This window comes from Hyperoodon ampullatus (genome assembly GCF_949752795.1).
Source record: "Hyperoodon ampullatus genome assembly, chromosome: 4".
Taxonomy (NCBI): domain Eukaryota; kingdom Metazoa; phylum Chordata; class Mammalia; order Artiodactyla; family Ziphiidae; genus Hyperoodon; species Hyperoodon ampullatus.
In genome coordinates, this window is record NC_136917.1 from 86,094,159 (window position 1) to 86,116,046 (window position 21,888).

The 21,888-nt window shown below is 33.3% G+C and overlaps 1 protein-coding gene across 1 annotated transcript in view; it reads right to left on the reverse strand.

Annotated features, from left to right (window-relative positions):
* MAN2A1 (mannosidase alpha class 2A member 1) overlaps positions 1-21,888 on the reverse strand; it is a gene marked incomplete at both ends in the record, with an annotated part of 155,973 nt that overhangs the window by 59,005 nt on the left and 75,080 nt on the right. The window contains 5 exons of the mRNA XM_079702510.1: positions 4,516-4,583; positions 5,327-5,441; positions 9,979-10,161; positions 12,949-13,151; positions 18,512-18,689. Coding sequence (XP_079558636.1) covers positions 4,516-4,583; positions 5,327-5,441; positions 9,979-10,161; positions 12,949-13,151; positions 18,512-18,689 — 747 coding nt within the window. The remainder of the gene's footprint in view (positions 1-4,515; positions 4,584-5,326; positions 5,442-9,978; positions 10,162-12,948; positions 13,152-18,511; positions 18,690-21,888) is intronic.

A 21,888-nucleotide genomic window follows, 5' to 3' on the forward strand; every position in this document is an offset into this window, starting at 1 on the left:
AAAGCTATATTGAATTACTGCTTATTTTTACTTGTATTAGTATTTAGTGGATTGGAAGTCTTCTGCCACTCAACCTACAAATATTAGATGAAAGAATCAATTGGGGAGAATATATACCAGGATACTACATTTTCACATAGAATATGGTTCACATAGAATGTGAACCATATTCTATGCATATCTGGTATCTGAAGTTTAATATTCTCTTCAAGCAATAATAAAATATATTATAACAAATCTTTATTAAATTCTTACTATGTTGAATATCATACCATAGGCATAGTGGTGGACATAAATGACAGAAATAATTTGGACCCTCGAGGAGTTTAAGGTCTAGTGGGATTAACTTCAAATAATCATACTGGCAGAAATAAGCCAACGACAATTCCCAGCCATATGGCTGAGCCATGTTGGGCCTGATTTAGATGAAAAATTGGGGCCACTTTCATAACGGGATGAGATCTTGGGCAACTTGGGAGGAGGGTGAGTTTATTTTGTTTTGCACATGGTAGGTATGTGAATTGTGGTGGTCAGTGGTGAACTGTGGTAGATAGTCCCCAGAGATGACCACCATCATTCCCTTTGCTTCCTGCACATGCTCCTCACATCAAGTAATGGGAATAATTCCCCTCTCTTATATCCTGGATGGCCTTAATGACTTGCTTGACTAGTAGAATGTAGTGAAAATGACCTTCTAGGACTTTCGAGTCTAGGTCCTAAGAAGCCTTGCTGTTTCTAGCCAGGTAACTTTTTCAGAGTTCTGCTTTGGGTAGATTCCTCAGATAACTACATAAATTATAGTTAATAATTTAGGCACAGAGAAAAGGCCTTGGGGCAAGAAGCCATTGCAGTAGTTCAAGCAAAACATAAAGGATGGCTTAAAACCAAAATAACAAAAAGGGAGGAGAGGATGGATGTCAGCGATGAGTAAAGCTAAAATCCAAAAGACTACAACTGATGATACTTAAGGAATGAGAAAAGACAGAAGTCAAAGTGTTTTCTGGGGTTACAGAACCTAGACAGCTAAAAAGAAAATGATGCTCTCAATCAAGATTAGAATCCAAAAGAAAAACATATATGGAGAAAAACAGAGGAAATTAAATTAGAGGGGCAGGGAGGTCATCCAACAAACGAATGGCAATACCCCAAGTGAATGGGTTATTGAGTGCCTTTTCTGGAGTTCTGTCCTTTTTAAATCTGGCTGATACTCCAAAGTCACCTAAGCCTAGAAAACACTGACTTCATTTGTGTCTCCACATGGTTAACGGTTTCTTTTCAAATTAATCCCTTCCTTTTCTAGCCAAAAGAAACAGATGTAGGATTCCTTACCAATAAATACCTTGCTAAAAATTAAAAGCATTTAAAGGTAAATTTGTAATAGTGGTTTGAATAAGTTACTCTCAAACTAAAAACGTATCTATTACTTGAAAAGTTAAACTTTCAGATTTACAGACGCAATCTCGATGTAACTTTGATTACATACTTGGTGGCATTTCAAATAATCTACCATTTAAAAAAAGTTCCTTTATACCTTGTCAAACCACGTGACTTACAGACCTGTGCTGTGGCAACATTTAATCCTGTCCTGCCTGAACAGATGGAATACTGAAAGAAGACTGAAATCTCTTTGCCTGTCTCGGATTTTACCTTGCATCCTCAGTGTGCTCCAAGTTCCTAATCCTGTAAGTCTTTGTATTAAGTGTCCTTACAGTTGCTTTCCTTAGGCAATTGTGAATGTAGAGAAACAGAAACATCTTTGTACACTTAAGGATTATTTAAGGCTAGACAATTTATGACTTGTCCAGGGTGCCCTAACTTTTAATCACATCCGCTTTCTATACAAAGGCTAAGAATATATTCACTATACAGCTCACATAACCTTGTGAACTAAATTAGGCACACTGACATGTACTATGTCACTTTCAGCAGATCATGGACTACTTTTTAAATACTCACAAACTAAATCATGTTAGGTAATAATTGTAATGTTGCCAATAGCATGATCAAATTCATTTACCTGTATTATTTAAACTGTATAGATTTAGACCAGTGTTTCTCAACCTTTTTTTATTACAACCTCCTTAAAGATTCTTTTTAGACACTTTTTCCTAATCATCCCTCTACACAATTTTAATACTAAACATAAAATGTTTATCTGTTACGTACTATTATCTGCTGCATCTGTGCTTTGCATATTAAAAAAAAATAAGTTTTTTTCACCGCCCCCTCCCCCCCAAGAACCAATTCTTAGCCTCCTAGGGAAGACATCTCCCTATTGAGAATGCATGTTTTATTTACATTAATAATATGTTGTTCAAATAAGTATTATTCTTATAAGCAAAATAAAGCTAAGCCTTAGAGCATCACAGAAGTGTCACGAAGAATAGAAGACTGAGTCGTGGCCACTCTTTTGAAACTGCCAATTTAAAGACTGAGAACTACAGACAATTATTTAACTTTCGGTACCTGCAAAATAAAACTATCAAAGGCTTCCATTTTAAAGGCCATCATCGGTCCTCCATTCTTCACTGATTTTACTGAAAGATCAATAACTCAGAAAATTTGTGGCTAACAAGTAAAAAATAGATTTTAAAACCAAAAATATAAGTGGTTTTATTCATGAGGTTCTAAAGTTCAAAAACGACAATAAAGATAAAAATAGGAATCTGACAATCCTAAGTATTCCCAATTCACCTAACTACGGAAACAGGAGCATTGACATTTGGTAGAAAAGAACTCTGAAGATATAATATTAAAATGAAGAACACTATTTAAATACAAACTGTTTAAATGGAAATATCAAAAAGTGACTGTTTTCCTAATAGATTCAAAAAGCCTACTTATGTTTATCTTTAATTAAAACTCTTCAATATTAAAAGCTCAAAAATATATTAATTAATAGACCTTTATCTCCTAACTTTCTGTCCTTAATTAATAGACCTCTATCTCCTAACTTTCTTCCTCTGGCATAAGTAAGGCTGAATTATCACTTACGTCTGGCTAAGGCAAGGACAGAGCACAAAGCATGAGTCCTTTGACTCATTATGGCCTCATCCCCACTGCATCCCACCCACCTTAACATGTACCCACAGGAAGACTAATGGGCTGGGGATGGAGCATGAATCACTTATAGCAAGCATAAGTTATTCTTAGAGTCAGCAAAAAAGATCTTCCCCCACCAAAATAGAAGAAGATAAAAAAGGTAATAGATAAGAGGATTATGCCGAAAGCCAAATAGATTTACTGACACCACAGTTTATTAGGGACACAATATATAAAGAATGCCCATACAACCCAAAATTCATCAAAACATTATTTATTTTAAGACAAAGAAAATGTTTTGTAATTTTACAACTGATTTTTCTTTCAATATCATTATCCTTTCATCCTAATTATGGCCTGGTAATATGAAAGCTTTAAGACTTCAGCAAGACTAAACTTAGGACTTAAACTTTCTTTTCAAATTAATCCCTTCTTTTTTCCAGCCAAATGAGATGTAGGGTTTCTTTAGTATTACTTTAGTGATACTTTAGTATTACTAAAATATACTTACCTCCCTGTTCTAAGGTTGACCTATATATGCTTTAAGTTTCTATTTACTGAAGAAGTTTAGTCAGCTAAGGCTCTAGTCTATGTTTAACTGAAATCTCAACTTTATTAACAATTAAAAAATTTCTGTAATAACTTTGATTCCATTTATTTTAAAATAATTTTAATAAAGTATAAAATCATCAATTACACTTTACAATTACTCTTTTATTCTACAATTTATAACAGGTGATACTCAATTTCTCAATTTAGGTAGTAAAAAGTTATATTACAAAACTACACTGTGTATCTGCATACACTGGGTACTGACATTGATATTTGCTCATTAAAAATGGATAACTTGGTTAAATAATTGTCAATAAAAACATAAAACGTTTCTTTGTAAATCAGAGGCAGCCATCAATTAAATGCCCCATTTTTAGGTTGACTGAACACCTTTCGAATTTACTTAAACATAAATCAACAATGTGAAAATGAGGCAGTTTTACAAGCACAATGACAGTTATCTAGTAAATAATTTACAGTAGGAACCCTTATCTTCTAATAGTAATTACATCTCTTCTTTCATTTAAAAATACAGGATCAGAGATTAATGAAAACAAGGTAAGTAAATAAAAAGGTAATCAAGAAAGAACATACTCTAAAAATAATCAATATTATAAATATAAGGTAATTTTTAGAATAAAGCTACATATTTACCATCCAACATCAAGTATTCTGTAAGAAATATTGTTATAATAGTTTATTCAGCTATCAATGTACCAAACGCCGTGTTAGCTATTAGCATTGAATACAACACAGTCATGGGAGAAAATCCATTTCTTCAAAACAATTGTTTTAAATTCGTAAGTTGATTAAATGAAATACTGCCTTACGATATATGCTGGGTCCAGAACAAAATCATGAAAACCCCAAAAAGTTAAGTCATAGAAGTGGTCAAAGTTTATGAGAAATTATGCTATTTACCTTGGCTCCGCACTCAGACTTATTACATTTTTTTGTGGCAGAGAACTTTGTGTTCTTCGTTTCAAATCCTATAAAAATGAACAGAAATTTTAATTTTACTTTTAAAACTTGTTTCAAAGTTAGCTATGTAATAGTACCTTAAAAAAACATGAAAAGGGCACAGTAGGAAAAAAAAAAAACCCTCTTTCCAGCTACATGAAGTCCATCATAATTCAAAACAAATAAATCTTGTGTCTGTGCGCATATATTGTGTATTTAGATTTCAAGTACAGCATATGTTACGGGGACTAGAGTCCATAATGAGCAGTTCTAACTAGGAATCAAATAAATCAGAATTCTAGAGACAATTCTGCAAAAAGTTTTACTATGTTACTTTTGTGTCATATGTTTCATATCTTTAAAAAATGTAAGTCTGTTTATTGCATTTTTACTTTAATATGAAAACATATGATCAAGGAGCTTCTAATTAAAGCTAAGGAAAATAACAATTATAATGTCCAGTTACCTTACGATATCACTTAAGTGTTCTAAAAGCCTGTATGCTTTACATACCTTGAAATAAGTTCATTATTTTATTTTTCATGCTTAGATTTAGTGAGAATAAAATACACACCATAAATCAAATAGAGTCACACTTATGGGAAAGAACACACAGGTAATTTATATAAAGTGATACAAATTCTTTCAAATAATGTAAAAAGAAATAATTATATTTCAATGTCTCCTTTTATTAAGCTTCTCATTCCCTTTTCCAACCCAAGAACAAAAGAATCACACATTTTTATTACGAAAATAGAAGATATCAACTAACCATTTCTAGGAAGGTATCAAAAGAGTAAGAGTCGTACGAGCGTTTGTCCTTCAAAATAAGCAGCAGTGCAGAATGTCCAATTATCTTCTTTAAATTCATCAATGAATGAAAGAGTCTGTGAACCAAAAGTTTTACTAGTTTGAGAAGTAATTCAAAAATCTCTATGCTGTATAAAAAATAAATAAAATAAAACTCCCCCCCCCAAATCTCTATACAATATTTTCCTAGAGAACAGACTTGTGGTTGCCAAGGGGGAAGGGGGTGGGGGAGGGTTGGATTGGGAGTTTGGGATTAGTCAGATGCAAACTATTATATATAGAATGGGTAAACAACAAGGTCCTACTGTATAGCACATGGATCTATATACAATATCCTGTGATTAAACCATAATGGAAAAGAATATGAATATATATATATGTATAACTGAGTCACTGCTGTACAGTAGGAATTAACACAACATTGTATGTCAACTATACTTTAATAAAAACATTAAAAAAAATCTGTATATAATATTTTCAGTTTCTTTAATTATGGCCAAACCACTATCACCTTCATCCTGTATTCAAAGTGAAACCTATAATAAACCTATGATGAATTGGCTCTTTTTTTTTTACCCTGAATGAAGTACTTAGGGATAAAAGAAAGTTAATCAGAAGGTATCACTGATAAGGATTCATTTAAAATAAGAAAATTTTCTAGACACACCTGAAACACATAAACTTATTCAAACTACTTATACTCTACATGAGTATCATACCAAATAATAACAATAGCCAGCATGATCACCCCAACAGCTCTAAGGCGTTCTACCAAAAAGCAATGATTTGATACTTTACTCTAGAAAAATCTTTAACAAGCATTGAAATAATGACAAAAGAAGACATGAGATTAACTCTAATTCACAAAAAAATTCAATCAGTATACACATTTCAAAGAATTTAAATTCTGAAGAATTCAAATAGATATTTCGTGAATTTAGTTTCATGTTCTTGTTCAAAAGAACTAGAGAAAAAAAGTATTTCACAGATCCAGATAATGAAATTGTCTTTGTCCTTATTATATTTCTTTGTCATTGAAATTCTTAACTGTATTCAAATTGTATAATTATGTCTGAGGAGCCAAAGTGATGCTTATGAATCAACTGTTTCAAGATCAATTCTGGATTAGAATCTCAGTACATTACCAGCTATTGGTGAAGCACTACACATAGGGAAAAAACTTGCCTTTTTTCCAAGTTTAATCTTACTTTTTTAAAGCTTTAGAGAGTAGGCACCTCTAAGTAAACTCATATTGGAGAAATCTGTAGAGAAACTTTGCTAATCATGTTTTCAATCAACCATTAGAATGAATCTATTATGTTTATAGAGTGATTATATTATTTTCCCCAAAACAGGAAGCAATTTTGGATCTATGTGTTAAAAACATTTTTGTTGTTTTTGCAACAATAAAATGCAACATGCAACAACAAAAAAATTGTAAAAGAATTAGATAGAAATAACTTCTTTTTTCCAGAGCATTAAGATTAACTTCAAAGATGTAAGCGATCATGATCAATAAGTTATGAATTAAATGCATTTACATAGTAAATCTGTAACCATAGTATTAAAATCTTATGGATTTAAGTTCAGACCATCATCCAGCTAAATTTCTCACTCTATTCAAATGTTATACTAAATAGTAGTAAGTGTTCTCACCAGACTAAAAGACCATATACATGAATGAATACAGTTCAGTTAGAAAAACAACTCCTTCAATCTAAGCTTATTTTTATTATCTACATGACTATCTCTATGAGGTTGTCTGAACATGCAGAATAAGTCATGTTCTCCATCAGCTAAAACTTTATATGTGTTACAGTGTATTAAAGAGTCCTAATTAAACTGAGTGAATGTCACGAATCAATGTTCGTGTCCTAAAGGCACACACGCAGTCTTCTTATGAGATGACTGCTAAGGACAGGCGCATTTCCCAAACACTTTCTCAGTATGTATAAAGCTATTTTATTGAAAACAAAACAAAGCTAAACACAGTAAATAGGTCTGGGGAAAACTGGGTAAAACAAAATTTTACATGTTTCAACATTTCATCAACGTGGTATTTCTCAGAGCCTCTAATTTCCTAACCTGCCCTTATCCTATTATGAAACGGTTCAGAAAACGTCACTTTGGAATCACAGTTTTCTAGTTTACTACCATACCTGCAGTCTAAAGGAGACGCTATCATGTCTGTTATTCAACAGTTTGATCTACATGTTAGGAGTCTCGTTCTTACCCTCTGTTCATTTTCTTCTCCTACCTATCTTTATTACAATTTAGCAATTGACAGAATTCTTAATCTTTCTGTAACTGACCTCATTACCATTCCTTCTTCACACAGTCCCATTAACCACTTTTAAGCTGAACATCCACATAGACGCTGCCCAGTCTAATTCATTTTTTAATGCCATGATTAAAATTAACATCCAAATATGCCATGATGTATGCTTGTTCTCCAGTTTATAATTACATGAAGATTCAATCTACTGTTGACAGCATGACACTAAGAGTCACCCTTAAACGGCAGAAGAGGGAGCTAAAAGGGCCTGGAACCCTGATGGCATTGTGGAGCTGTCACACCTGAACCAGTGACCTGCAGACTTCTTTCACATGGCCTAAAAATAAGCAGGATAGGATTAATTTTGTTTTGAAGCCAAAGGCAGGCCCTAACTCATACACTTGTTCACTGGGACATTTCTGCCAACATCTGAATAAAAAGTAGTCACCAATCCAAGGACAAGAGACCACCCAATACTAGCTGCCTCTTTATTTATGATTCTCTAACTTGTGTTTTGAAATTTCCTACTTAAAATGTCTGTGCTAATGACTTGATAATTGTTTATGACTTTTCAATGAAGTGTGAAGTACTCACAAAGCAAATTTACAAATGTCAAGTACAACTTGAGAATTATTGTGTCTTTTTTCTCTGAGATGCAATTTTGTATGGGGATGCTTTTATAAGCTAAAAGCAACACCAAACATATGGAGGAACTAATGACAGGCCTTCTGGAGAGGTTATGAGACAGAAAATGTTCTGTAGCAAAAACCCAATGACCTGTACCCAAACCTCTTTCAATATTGCAGCCAGAGAGATAGCAAATAAGCAGTGGAGAAGGATGACTTCTCTATTTCCTCTTAGGAGCTCTGCTCTGGTCTGATTCCCAGCAGCCTCACTTTTAAACTCTCAATAAACCAAGAAGACAGGAACAGGTGAAAAAGAAAAATGGAGTATCTAACATTACTTTCAAAAATGCTTTCTGTGGAAGAAGTAACATCATTATCATACAATGAGTTTTTCCTACTTTAAGCCCAGCTCAATCTCAATAGACGGATGCCAAATACATTTGCCATAAGAAAACTGAGAAGATATTCAAGGTACTAATACCTTGAATATATTTTTTAAAGACTCAAATCAACTAATGAAACCTCAAGAATACTTTTTTCCCAAGTTTTGTGAAAGGCAGTCGAAATACTGTAACTAAAAATTTAATTAACCCTCATTACAATTAGTAGTATCAGTTGTGGATCAATTTTTTAATAATGACTTTATGTGCTATGTACACTTTCCACATGAGAATACCTATAAAAGAGATTCACTTTTTAAATCTATAATCAGAGCATATTTTTAATGATTTAAAAATAATATCAAAGCATAATCTGGAAGAAATACTAACCTAAGCTACAGTGAAACAATAGGCAAAACTCCTCCCCTAGTGTGGGAATCTTCTCTGCACTGATCCTAACGAATGGCAGCCTCAACTCTGGTATGATGATGGAAATCTCACTATCACAAAAGGTAAGCTTATTGGGAAGCACTGTTTACAAAGCCCTCTGCTATTCTGAGCCAAAGGCTGTACTCATTGTTTCTGATCTGCAATATGAAACTAACTGAGTTCTACTCCGTCATTCATCTGACAGACCATCCAAGAGCTAAAGATGGCTTTGATATCAATACCCAGGCCATCACTTTTCATCCCAATTCCTTATATCGGCCATATATGACAAGGTTTCTAGGTTCTTCTACTTCCTGGCTCTTCTTCTAAGCTTAAACTTTTTTATCAATGCCCCTGTCAAAAAATGAGGTATTCAAGAACAAATGGATATGAAATAGGATGAAATTAAATGGCTATATAATGAAGTGGAGCTCTTTATCTCCCTGGTTTATAACTATGACTTACTTGATACCAAATCCTTGGTCAAGAAGTAACCTCAATTACCACACTGTACTTGGGGAAAAGTGGGATTGGTTTTATAATAATGTTTTACTACTCCATTTACAGAAATGCACTACAATAAAAGTTGGGATAGCTGGTACTTTGTCAACAGATTTCTTGAAAAATTGGTGACTCTGAAAATTGGTGGTTTTTCTACAGCAAACCTTATAAGGGGTATAATTATTAAAAACTTCATCAAAACATAAGCATTTTGGGCTGTCAGCATAACTGAAAATGTTTTCTTGGTGTGACACATGTATCTTTGAAATTGGTTTGATTTAGTGTGCTTTACTTCAATAAAAATTCAGTATTACAATTAAAAAAGACACTTCATCAAAAGATAAAAGTTTATGACCTGAAATTTTAAAAGATTTTGTTTTAAGTCTACTTTCCAATATATTACCTGGTACCATAATCCACAACCACCCAATCTTTTGCAGTTCCTGTGATAGCATCATGATGTTGAAATAGTCCCAAATTCCTTCTTGCTTCTGTCAGCATCATATAATGGGATGATGAAAGAAATTTACTAATCTTGTATTGCTGAGCTTGTTTCAGGGCGAAATAGTAAAGAATTTCAGCAGCCCTAATTGCATAAAACAGTCATTAATTTTTATTTCAAAACAAACATTTTAGTTTACTACCTAAAATAGGTGGCACTGATATATTTTCAAATGCGTTTTTTTTAAATCCATGATTTCAGTACCATCAGTTTATAAGACAGATATTGATAATAAACATTTCTATAAAACCACAAAGGTATCCATCTAATACGTCTAAATTCTCAATCATCAAAGAACACCATGTCTCAGTGATATAAGGAAGAGAAGCCAGTACCTGTTGGCAGAAAGATATGTCCATTTACATATAGCATAGGGAAAAAATATCTCAAAGCAGTAAGAACTGGATAAGTGTTTCTGTCCTTTCTTCTCAGCAGCTTAGACACATACCATGAACTTCATCACCAGAAAGCCATTTACTCTCACATAGGTACATTAAGAGGAGAGGTGGTGGGGAAATGCATGGCCACATGAGTGTTAGACTAACAGTAAAGGAGAAGAAGGAAATGATGGCCAGACAGCTCAGAGACAAGAGTTAGTCTAAGTGCTGAATGATAACATACAACAACTACAGATAATTTAACATTAGAAACTGAAAGCTGATAAATCTTATGCCATCTTTTCTTAGTATTTTAAAGTAAAGAATAAAAATACTTTAGCTTAAGGACAGTTTTGAGCAATAATATGGGGGTTTATAATTTTCACCTTTAATGTTTTTAATCTGAGGACATGGTTCAAGATGGGTTTCTTAAAAGTTCTTTAAAAAGAGACATGCCTTGATGGAGTGAAAAATATAAGATTCTTTACCACAAACATGTTAAGATGATGGAGAGAAAAATCAAGGCAGCATGAAAATGTATCAAGGTATCAAAAAACAAGGAGAGATTCAAACTGCTTTAAAAAAAAAAGAATTCATTTGAATTTTTGAACTAATTAAAAGAAACTAAATAATCTCCACTTTATAAAATTATAAGCCTTCTGAAATTCATGGCATGAGAATCACTATATAGGAATTAAGGAAATTATATGTATATGTATGCATATATATCCAGAGCAAGTATTCCTGGTTATGGAAAGAATATATATACATATAAATACTATAAAATGTAAAAAAGTGGATTTCAAGAATATTTTCTTCTTTGTACATTTCTATTTTATACACATTTTTTACAAATGAGCTGAGGATGAAATATCATTATCACACAATTAACTTATTTTCAAATAAATTAATTACATTTTGAAATTCAACTTACTATAGGTTTATTGTTTTATTTTAAAGCAGTAGAATTATCAAAATATATTACCAGTAGTAATATATTTAAGTAACACCTTAAGTTCAATAAATTAAGATTGAACCAATATTCATAACTCTTTGCCACTAAAAAATACTTGACACTTAAAAATTATGAATAACATAAAGATAACTAACTGTAAAGAGAACATAAAGATAACTAAGATTCTATTGGGTAAGAATGCAGAAATCTCTGTAATATATAAATCTATTTTGTTACAAATAATGTATATTCATCTGGCACATTTGTGAATATCCCCCAAAATAGTCAAAGGTTAGGTTTTTAAGTAACAGTTACTGTTGTTAGTCTGTGGGAACAGTAGCACAACAACAGTAAAAATAATGAAAACACACACTACTATAAAAAAGTACAACTCTTAAAGAAATGATTTTTATAAAAAGTCTGTCCAAAATATATTCAATATCCATTAGTACATAGAAGAGGGTAGGTTTGATATAAATTTTTATTTTTAATACCAAGATTCATCATGAAAATCAATCATCATGAATTCATATTTTGAACTTAATTGACAATGAATTTGTCATGAAAATAAATTACTCTCCTGAGCTACACACATAGAAAAAGCCTCAGGATTCCCTTGGGGTGGTTTCTTTTTATCAAAAAACAATGAGACTCAGTTACATAGAATTGTACTCTCCACTATGGCAGCCACTAGCCACATGTGGCTATGTATATTAAAATTCATTAAAATTAAATAAAATTAAGAGTTCAGTTCCTCAGTCACACTGGTCAAATTTCAAGTGCTCTATAGTTACATGTGGCTAGTGGCTACCATACTGCATAAACAGTGCAGAAATAGAGTATTTCTATCACTGCAGAAAGTTCTATTGGATAGTGATTGAAAAGAACTGGATAATGCAGGGTTAGAGTGTTTTTATGTTTTTCTAATGACTTTCCTGTCGTCTCCTTATCTGTTTACTTTTTCAACCAATCACTCTGCCTCCATCTGTTCTCATCTCTTTCAAATTTTCTTCTTCTAAGCAGAAAATCATACCGATAGAAATGTGTTTCAAATAAATAAATAAGAACGGAGATGGAGTCTCTAAAATTCTCCCACATATAAAGTACATTGGTTTTAGAGTATGTACTTTGAGGCCTACATTTTGGCTACTGAGAGACCCTATTTGCTCCTTTTGACCCTTGCCCGTTTCCAACAATTCAGCTTGCCAGGTTACTGACCTGCAGACACACGATGATGTCACTGAATACTACCATGGTGTGCAAATAATATAAGTAGTTTAATTAGAAAAATATAAAACATTGAATACAACTCCCAGAAAATCTAATTACATAAACTGCTTTTCCTTCCAGAATAAAAGCCTCTGTAATAATCTGATGATGGTTTGGAGACACATCTCTGATTGCATTAAAATTTCACAATTATATTAAATGCAACCTAACACTGCATAAATGCTGTATATTATGCAAAACTCTACAGATAGTTTATGATAACATAAAAGAAGTGAAAAAATAAATGTAGCTATCTAAAGGTAACTGTACCTTAAATGGGATTCCAATATCCTATCCATTCGTTTGTAAAAGGGTCTGGATGTAAAGTAGCCACTCCAGTAATGATCATCTCTGTCAGCATAAGTGAAAAAATCTCCACTTAGAACCGGGAACATTGATTGGCTATTCTTTCTACTGGCTGCATCTTCTTTATCCAGTGCATCAAAATAATCTGATAAAGTCCCAAACTGTATCTAGGAAAAAAAAAAAAAAGGTACATTTCACTTATTCACACATTCATCTCTACCTTAAAATTGCTTCTAGCACTGAAAGGAAAAGTTACTAATAAATATTTAAGACATGCTTCCAAGTTAAGATAAATATATAGCTCAGATTTACTAAAATGCAGGGGGGAAAGCACTCAGTGACTTTCTTTTACTTGCATCAAGTCCCAAATTAAACTAAGAGAAAACTTGTACACCTATGCAGTAAGAAGAGTTATTTAGAGCTACAAATTTGTGGATCTGAAAACTCCGTACATATCCCTAGAATCTCCAAGTATGCAAGGATCAGGATATGGAATAATCCAGGGATGAATGGAAAGTGGGGGAAGCAGCAAAAATAAAAGACACGTATTTTGAGTAAAATGTTCCAGAAGTCTGGAAAAACAGTTTTGTTAGCTATTAAGTATTTTCATATATCATATGCACATACCCTCCCCTGGCCTCCCCTTCTCCCCAGTGTGTTCTTTATAATGGAGAGAAGAGAGACTTTGAGAACAGCAGGTCATTAAAAAAATGGACTTTCTCTACCAGCAGGTAACAATGAATATAGGTAAAACACAAAGAGGGAAAAGAATTGCAAGGGTGACTGCTCAAATGAAACGGTTTTTCTGACTAGTGACTCAAATTACTAGTACATAAATCCATTTTTATGAGCCCAAACTATTCTATAAATCAAAGGAAAAAAGAAACATTATACCAGACCTCATAAACAGATATTAAAAGGCAGTGTTGCTAGAAGTAAACAGACAATTAGACAATTAAGTAGAGAATGTGTTCTTTTTAATAAGATGCTAATTTTGCTGTTTCTGACCTTATGCATACATACATACACACACACAGATATTGAGAGCCATTTTGATTCAGTGTGGCAGAAAAATAATTAAAGTAGTCAAAAAGAGTTAGTGACACTCCAACAGTTATTAAGAGCAGCACAGAAGCTGGATCCTGATGATGTGGGTTTGAATTCCATCTCTACCACTTATGCAACATGTGATTTTGAGCATAGTATATAATGTCTCCGGGTCTCTCTGTGTTACAGCTAATAGGGTTCTAAGTAAAATGCTTAGAAACATGACTGGCAAATAATGGTATAAGTTTTAGCTATTATTCTTCCATTGCAAAGGCAAAATATCAACCAGAAACATAACAATGATATTAGTAAGATAAATATGTTATTATAATCTAATTGTGATATAATAAATTTTGTAACAGCAAAGTGGATGTCTATTTCCAAATCCTTATGCTTACATTAAAGAAAATCAATTTTCAACTATATTATCTACTCTTACCTTGGCTTCACCAAATATAGTGTTTCTTGGGCAAGTTAATCTATTTGTGCCTCAGTTTCCTCATGAGTTATTATAGTACCTACCAGAAAATGTCTGGAGAATTCAATAATTGTTAAAGTAAAGCACTTTACTTGAGGGCATTATGCTAAGTAGATAAAGAGAAAGATAAATACTGTGGATCTCACTTACATGTGAAATGTAATAATAATAATAATAAACAACTCAGGAAAAGAGAGCAGATGTGTGGTTATCAGAGGTGGTGGGTAGGGAGGAGGAATTGGAGAAAAGTAGTCCAAAGGTATAAACTTCCAGTTATAAGAGAAATAAGTACTAGGAATGTAATATACAATATGATGACTCTAGTTAACACTGCTGTATATGTATGAAAATTGTGAAGAGAGTATATCCTAAGAGCTCTCATCACAAGAAAAATATTTTTTCTTTTTCTTTTTTTTATTATACCTATATGAGATGATGGATGCTAATTAAACTTATTGAGGTAATCATTCCACAATATATGTAAGTCAAATCATTATGCTGTACGCCTTAAACATAAACAGTGATATATGTCAAATTATATCTCGGTAAAACTAGAAAGACATTTTCAAATAAAGTAAAGCACTTTAAAAACTTAATTACCAAATCATAATCTCTCAATACATTTTAGTTAATATTACGTATTACTCCCTAATCTCATTACCAGGAAGCAGAATGTAATTACTAGGAAGCAGAATATGTGTGTGTGAACATGCAAGAAATGAGGGTCACAAGTACAAGGAAATACAGCATTAATTTCAGACCCAATAGGTACAGATGAGCTCAATAACCAATGCAATATTGAGGAGAACAAAACTAGAATTATACTATCAGATAGTAAGATCTATTATAAAGCTGTAGTAATTAAGACACTATGAGATCAGTCAGATAGACAAAAATGAATAGAAAGTCTAGACACAGACCCACACATACATTCGTCTCACTCATGGTTAATGATAAAGACGACATTGCAGTGCAGTGGGCAAACTGTGGTCTTCAATAAATGGTGCTGTATATTCACATGGGCAAAGGTATCTTGATCCCTCCCTTCACACAATACACAACAATCTATTCCAAATATACTACAGACCTAAATGTCGAAGGTAAAACAATAAAACTTCTAGAGGATAGCTTCAGAAGAAATATATTTTCATGACCATGGGGGTAAACAAAATTTTCTTAAGCAAAACGTAACATGCACTAACCATAAAGGAAAATACTGCTGTATTACATTCAATTAAAATTAAGAATTTCTGTTCGTCAAAAAACAGCATTAAGAGAGAGAAAACACAAGCTATACAGTGGGAGACAACATGTGTATAAGTTTTATCTGAAAAAAAGACTCAATCCAAAATACATAAGAGAACTATAAATGGTTAGGAAAAAGACAGATGACCCAATTTAATAAAAAAAATCATCAAAAGACTTAAATAGGCACTTCACAAAAAAGGATATCCAAATGGCAATAAACTTATGAAAAGAGACTCAACCTCATTAACGACAAGAAATACAAAATAAAACCATCACATCTATCATAAAGGATTTAAAAAAAATCCTGACAATACAAAGTCTGAGTAAGGAAGTGGAGCAACTGAAATCGTCATACAATGCAATATCCAGTGCTTCTGTTTTGGAATCTTGTTTGGCAATATCTAGTGATGTTAAACATGTAAATTCCCAATAACCACAGAACTCTATCCCATTTTATACGCACATAAACTCATACACACGTATACCAAAACATGCACAAAATGTTCAAAGCAGCATTATTTGTAATAGGCAAAAACTGGAAACAACCCAAATGTTCATCAACAATAGAATGGATAAATGGTGGTATATATATATCAAATGGATACTAGAAATACTATACAGCATTGGGACTTCCCTGGTGGTCCAGTGGCTAAGACTCCACACTCCCAATGCAGGGGGCCTGGGTTCAACCCCTGGTCAGGGAACTAGATCCCACATGCTGCAACTAAGAGTTCACATGCTGCAACTAAAGATCCCGTATGCCACAACAAAGATCCCACACTTGGCAAACGAAGATCCCGCATGCCGCAACTAAGGCCCGATGCAGCCAAATAAATAAATAAATATTTTTAAAAAAAGAAATACTATACAGCATAAATAATTAATGAACTACTGTTACAGCAACACGTAATGGTGGATGGATGAATTTCAAAAACATAATGTGGAGCAAAAAAAGCTAGACACAAAATAACACATATTTAAGATTCCCTTCTCATAAAATTCAAAAACAGGCAACACTAATCGCAGTGATAGACATGAAAATAGTGGTTACTTTTGAAGGAATTGGTAATGACTTGGAGGACATCTGTGGGACCCTTCCAGAGGTTACAAATGTTCCACATCTTGATCTGGATGGTGGTTACATGGGGGGGTTATTTATTTATTTATTTTTAAAATTGAAGTACAGTTGATTTACAATGCTGTGCCAATCTCTGCCGTACAGCAGTGACTCAGTTATACACATATAGACATTCTTTTTTTTTTATATTACATGGGGGTTTTAAAACTTGAAAATATTCTTTGTATACTTAATGGTTTGTGCACTTCTATGTATATGATACATCAACTTTTTAAATTACTTTAAAATTGTTCTAGTGGGCAAACAAAGGAGGAAATAGGTAAAATACTAAAAGCAGGATTAAATTCTTCAGAATCATGCAGTGGGTCCTTTTGCAGACCTCAAAACCATTCCCCAAGAAGATATATTTAGAGATAAGATCCCCACATACATACGGACTCTTCTAATCAAACGTCCATGTATGCACTTTATCTTTGAGATTACAGGGATGATTTAAATATAGGCCCGATGCTCAGAGTTTATAACATGGTAGAAATTCAGTTTTAAGTATCTTGCATAACCTCAATATTTTATTTAAGTGTATTTATTTATTTAATATTATTTAAGTTTACTTAATAAATTTGAATTCTCACTACATAAAAGGTGGTATATCATCACCTTTCTAATTTCCTACCAGGTATATCACTTCCCCTCTATGGTATTTTCACATATCTTTTATTGTCTTAAAGGGTCATATGTGAATATAATAAACTGTTGGATAATTCATTTTCTCATATAGGGTCCAATATATGACTCTTGTTTGAATCCTGACTTACACAATGCATCTGTTAAAAAGAAAAAAAAATGCTTTTGTGAGATCAGGAAAATTTGAATCTATCTGGATATATGATATTAAATTACTATTATTTTTTTAGATGTGATAATGGTATTACGATATTTTTTACACCGAGTCCTTTTCATTTAGAGATACATACTGAAATCGTTATAGACAAAAATACATGACCGCTGAGATTTGCTCCAAAATAATTCGAGAGAGAGGAGTGAGATGACAGTGGGGCACAGCTGAAACAAGAGTGACCTTGAGTTGATGAATGTTGTAGCTGAGTCGTGGATATGGGAAGCGGGAGTGGGGTGGAGGAAGGAATTTACACTATTCTCACAACTTTAGGGTACATAATAGATTTTCCACAGGGGGGAAGAAAGAGCAAGAACGACAGACAAATGATTAATTTTAGAAGCCTTCTCATCTAAGAAAAACGCTACTGTAGTCTCTGGATACAAGACGTTTGTTTGCAAAATTCTTGACATGTGCATCTGCCAGTCACACTACTAAATCACAGGATGCAACCGTAAGAAACAACACACTTTCAGTAGGAAAGGAAAACAGGGCATCACTGGAAAATGAACATCACAACTTAGTAGGTACATGTTTTCAACTACATAAAGTAATGCCTCTTTAATCCTCAATGAGTGGTAAGAAAGGGACAACTTTAGAAATGGAACTGTAATATAAGATAATTTTCCTCTTCATGAATTATACTTTTATAGAAGAACTACATATTCTATGAAATACTGGGATGTGGGACAAAGAAACTAAGGCTATTGTGTTTTAGCCTCTTTTAATAATGAAGGGTCAACTTCAAATACAGTCTCATAATAAAATATTTTCTCATTACCTTAACATTATACTGAGAATGAGAATTCATATAATCAAAAAGCAGTTGGTAATTCTTGAACTGATGATCCCATTCCGTGCGTTCACAGTAGCGGAAATCATCTCCTAGCGGGGCCAGGACAACTGTGGTACGGAAAAGCTTTGACTTCTTTCGGTACTGATCTAGAAGCATCTCAGCCCTACAAAAGAAAAAAGGAAAATACTAAGAAAAGAACAAGGGGGTAACTCATTAAAAAGTGTATTATATTAAAATAAAGTATTGCGTATTTTACCTATATTCTATCTTAGCATAATTTATGAGGCAGACTTTTTAAACTACCATAGTGATTTTCTTTATCCATTTAAAATATTCATAAATTCTTATCAGAGGGATAAACCCAAAGTTTTCCAATGGAATATCCTTAGAGAAATAAAGTCACATACCAACTTTGGCATATAATTACTGGGGGCATCAATGTCCTCCTAAAGGTCAGTCACAGAGATTTGCTCCCAGATAGCCTGTCGTAAAACAATTTAGTCCAAGAAGACAGGATTTCTCATCTATATAAACTTTGAAGTTTGCTTTGACTTAATTCCCTTTCTCTAATTTAATCTAAAATTGCCTAATTAAACACAAAAAGGTATTTAGAATGAAGCCAATTATAGAACCATATTTCCTTTTCTAAAGGAAGAAAATCAACTCACTTAACACCTTCCATCAATAATCTGAGTATTCCTCACGGTGTCCTTCTTAATACTGATCAACAGATAAAGCTTAGGAGTTGAATGAGCTATTTTGGTTTCTATCTCTCTGGGCGCTAACCCATGACTCAAAAGGTCAGCTAAACACAATGTGCTGCTGTGCTTTATATATTTCATATTCTCGTATTGTGTAAAAAACCCTTTGGGAGATGCTGAATTGGAGAACCATTTGAGGAAGTCTGGGAACACAAACTAAGAGGAAGCACTTCTGAAAGTGAAATTAAACAAGCAGATGAGCCTAGAGTAGTTCTCCATATTTCTAATGCCAAAGCTTAAAAAAACAGTGATAAATGACAAATATACTTTTCTACACACTATTCCAATTTTCATTTCAAGGATTATCCAGAATTAGATTCTAATTCACAATATTAAAATTTATGAAGAAATCTCAAAGAATATCAATGATGGAAAGAGGCATTTTGTAGAAATTATGAAAAAAAATTTAACTAAATTTAGAATCTCATATGGTCTTTTTATATTGATAGTCTTTTTATATTGATAGTCTCTATATTTATATTAAAAAATTTAATATTTTGCAACTATTAAATTAGCAAAAATTTAATAATTTGGTGGGTAAAATGTAACTGTAATATATTTTTTTTAAATTTAATTTTATTTATTTTTTTACAATCTCCTAATTCATCCCCTCCCCCGCCGCCGCTTTCCCCCCTTGGTGTCCATACGTTTGTTCTCTACATCTGTGTCTCAATTTCTGCCCTGCAAACCGGTTCATCTGTACCATTTTTCTAGGTTCCACATATATGCGTTAATATATGATATTTGTTTTTCTCTTTCTGACTTACTTCACTCTGTATGACAGTCTCTAGATCCATCCATGTCTGTACAAATGACCCAATTATATAACATATAATACTCAGTTTTCTGAGATTAGCATTCAATATAGTACTTAATTTTTACTAGTAATTTACTAATATTCCACATTTTCCAAAAACAATTTTAGATCATTACTTACAATTAAAAAACACACATACAATGAGATTAATCACATAGAAAGATATATAAGACCAAAGAAATACGAGGAAAAAATATATACATAAATCGCCGATATAAGATATAGTATGAATGAGCATCCAACTAGATCCCCCAGGCAACCAGAATAAAAAAGGGTATGCGATCATTTAAATGCATCCCAAGGTTTACTACTATAAGATATACCATATTTTGCATGTATATGTGTAAAACACATAAGAGGAAAGAAATCACAAACTCTAATGAAGTGCCTTTTCTATTCAGCATCTATCCTAACTAACTCCCAAGCTCCTGCTCAGAAAGTGTCAATGCTGGGAAAGCCAAGGGACCAACCTAACCCACCTGGCAGGTAGTGGGTACTCACTAATGCACAGTAAACCTATGACAAATGCACTGACCAACATCACATTTAAAGATGCACAGCTGCAATTTGCTCTTCACTTATTCTACCACGTAAGAAAGAGCAACTTAACTAGAACAAAGAAAAAAAGAATTCCCTGAAACATCAAATCACCTGACATATGAATCATCATCATATGTAAAATATATGGTACTAGACCAAAAACTGAACTTGTTGAAGAATGGTATTTCTTTATCTGCAAAGTAGAGGAACCTGATAAACTGAACTTATTAAATATATCACCTGTATCTTATAGTTACATTTCATTTTCTTTAGGGAATTAAAAAATCAAATGCCATTAAGCTGAAATGCCCATGTCTGATCTTTGCTCATCACAACATCAAAAGGAAGGTGATATCTGCATGGGAATAACCAGCAGAGCTAAGACTTCAAGACTTGTAAGAAGTTTAAAAAAACAAACAAACAGTGTAGGTATTATATAGATTCTTTCATCTGTATGCCCCAGGTGCCTGGAAACCACTTTCAGAATCACTGGAACTGACTGACCACAAGGTGTGGTCTTGGGGGGATGGGGGGGTAATCTTTGAAGGGTTCTATGATACAGCGATGGGATTACACAAAATGGTTCTCAGGTACTCTAAGGAGCACCCAAAAAAGAAAAAACGGGCCTCAAAATATCTATGAGTGCACTGGGATTCCGGTTACCCTTCAAGAAGTCTCCTATCCCTGACCACTGGAGCTGAAAGGAGCGTAAATACCATTCAGTTACAAACAGCTGTTTTCCCAAGTAGACAGGCAAGAATCCGCCCCCCCCCCCCCAAACAAGCACACACACACCGCCCCAATCCTCCACCACTTCCTTTCCACTACTCCTTCTGCTACATAATATACTGGATTACTCTCTTAGCCTAAGTAGCCTGACCCTAAAAAGCAGGCTGTTCAGGGTCTCCCATTGACCCTCACTTCTCTAGGAATCAAGAAAATGAAACCAGGTTGATCCCAAACCTTGGACAGTTTTTCAAAACAACTATGAAAGCCAGATTTTGATACAAAGGATCCATGGCTTCAAGAAGGCTGCCATGGTAAAATGCTTTTGTGTCTGCCAGTGAGAGGCTCACACTAGAATGTTTTCTTTATGGCCACAAGGACACTCAATGCAAAGAGACCCAATCCCACCTTCATCCTCACACACACTTTTTTAAAAGTCTTTTTAAGAATAAAGAGATTTGAGCCCAGAGCAACGATCTTACAAGGCTATATTATTTTTCTAGCAGAGTTGAGTGGTA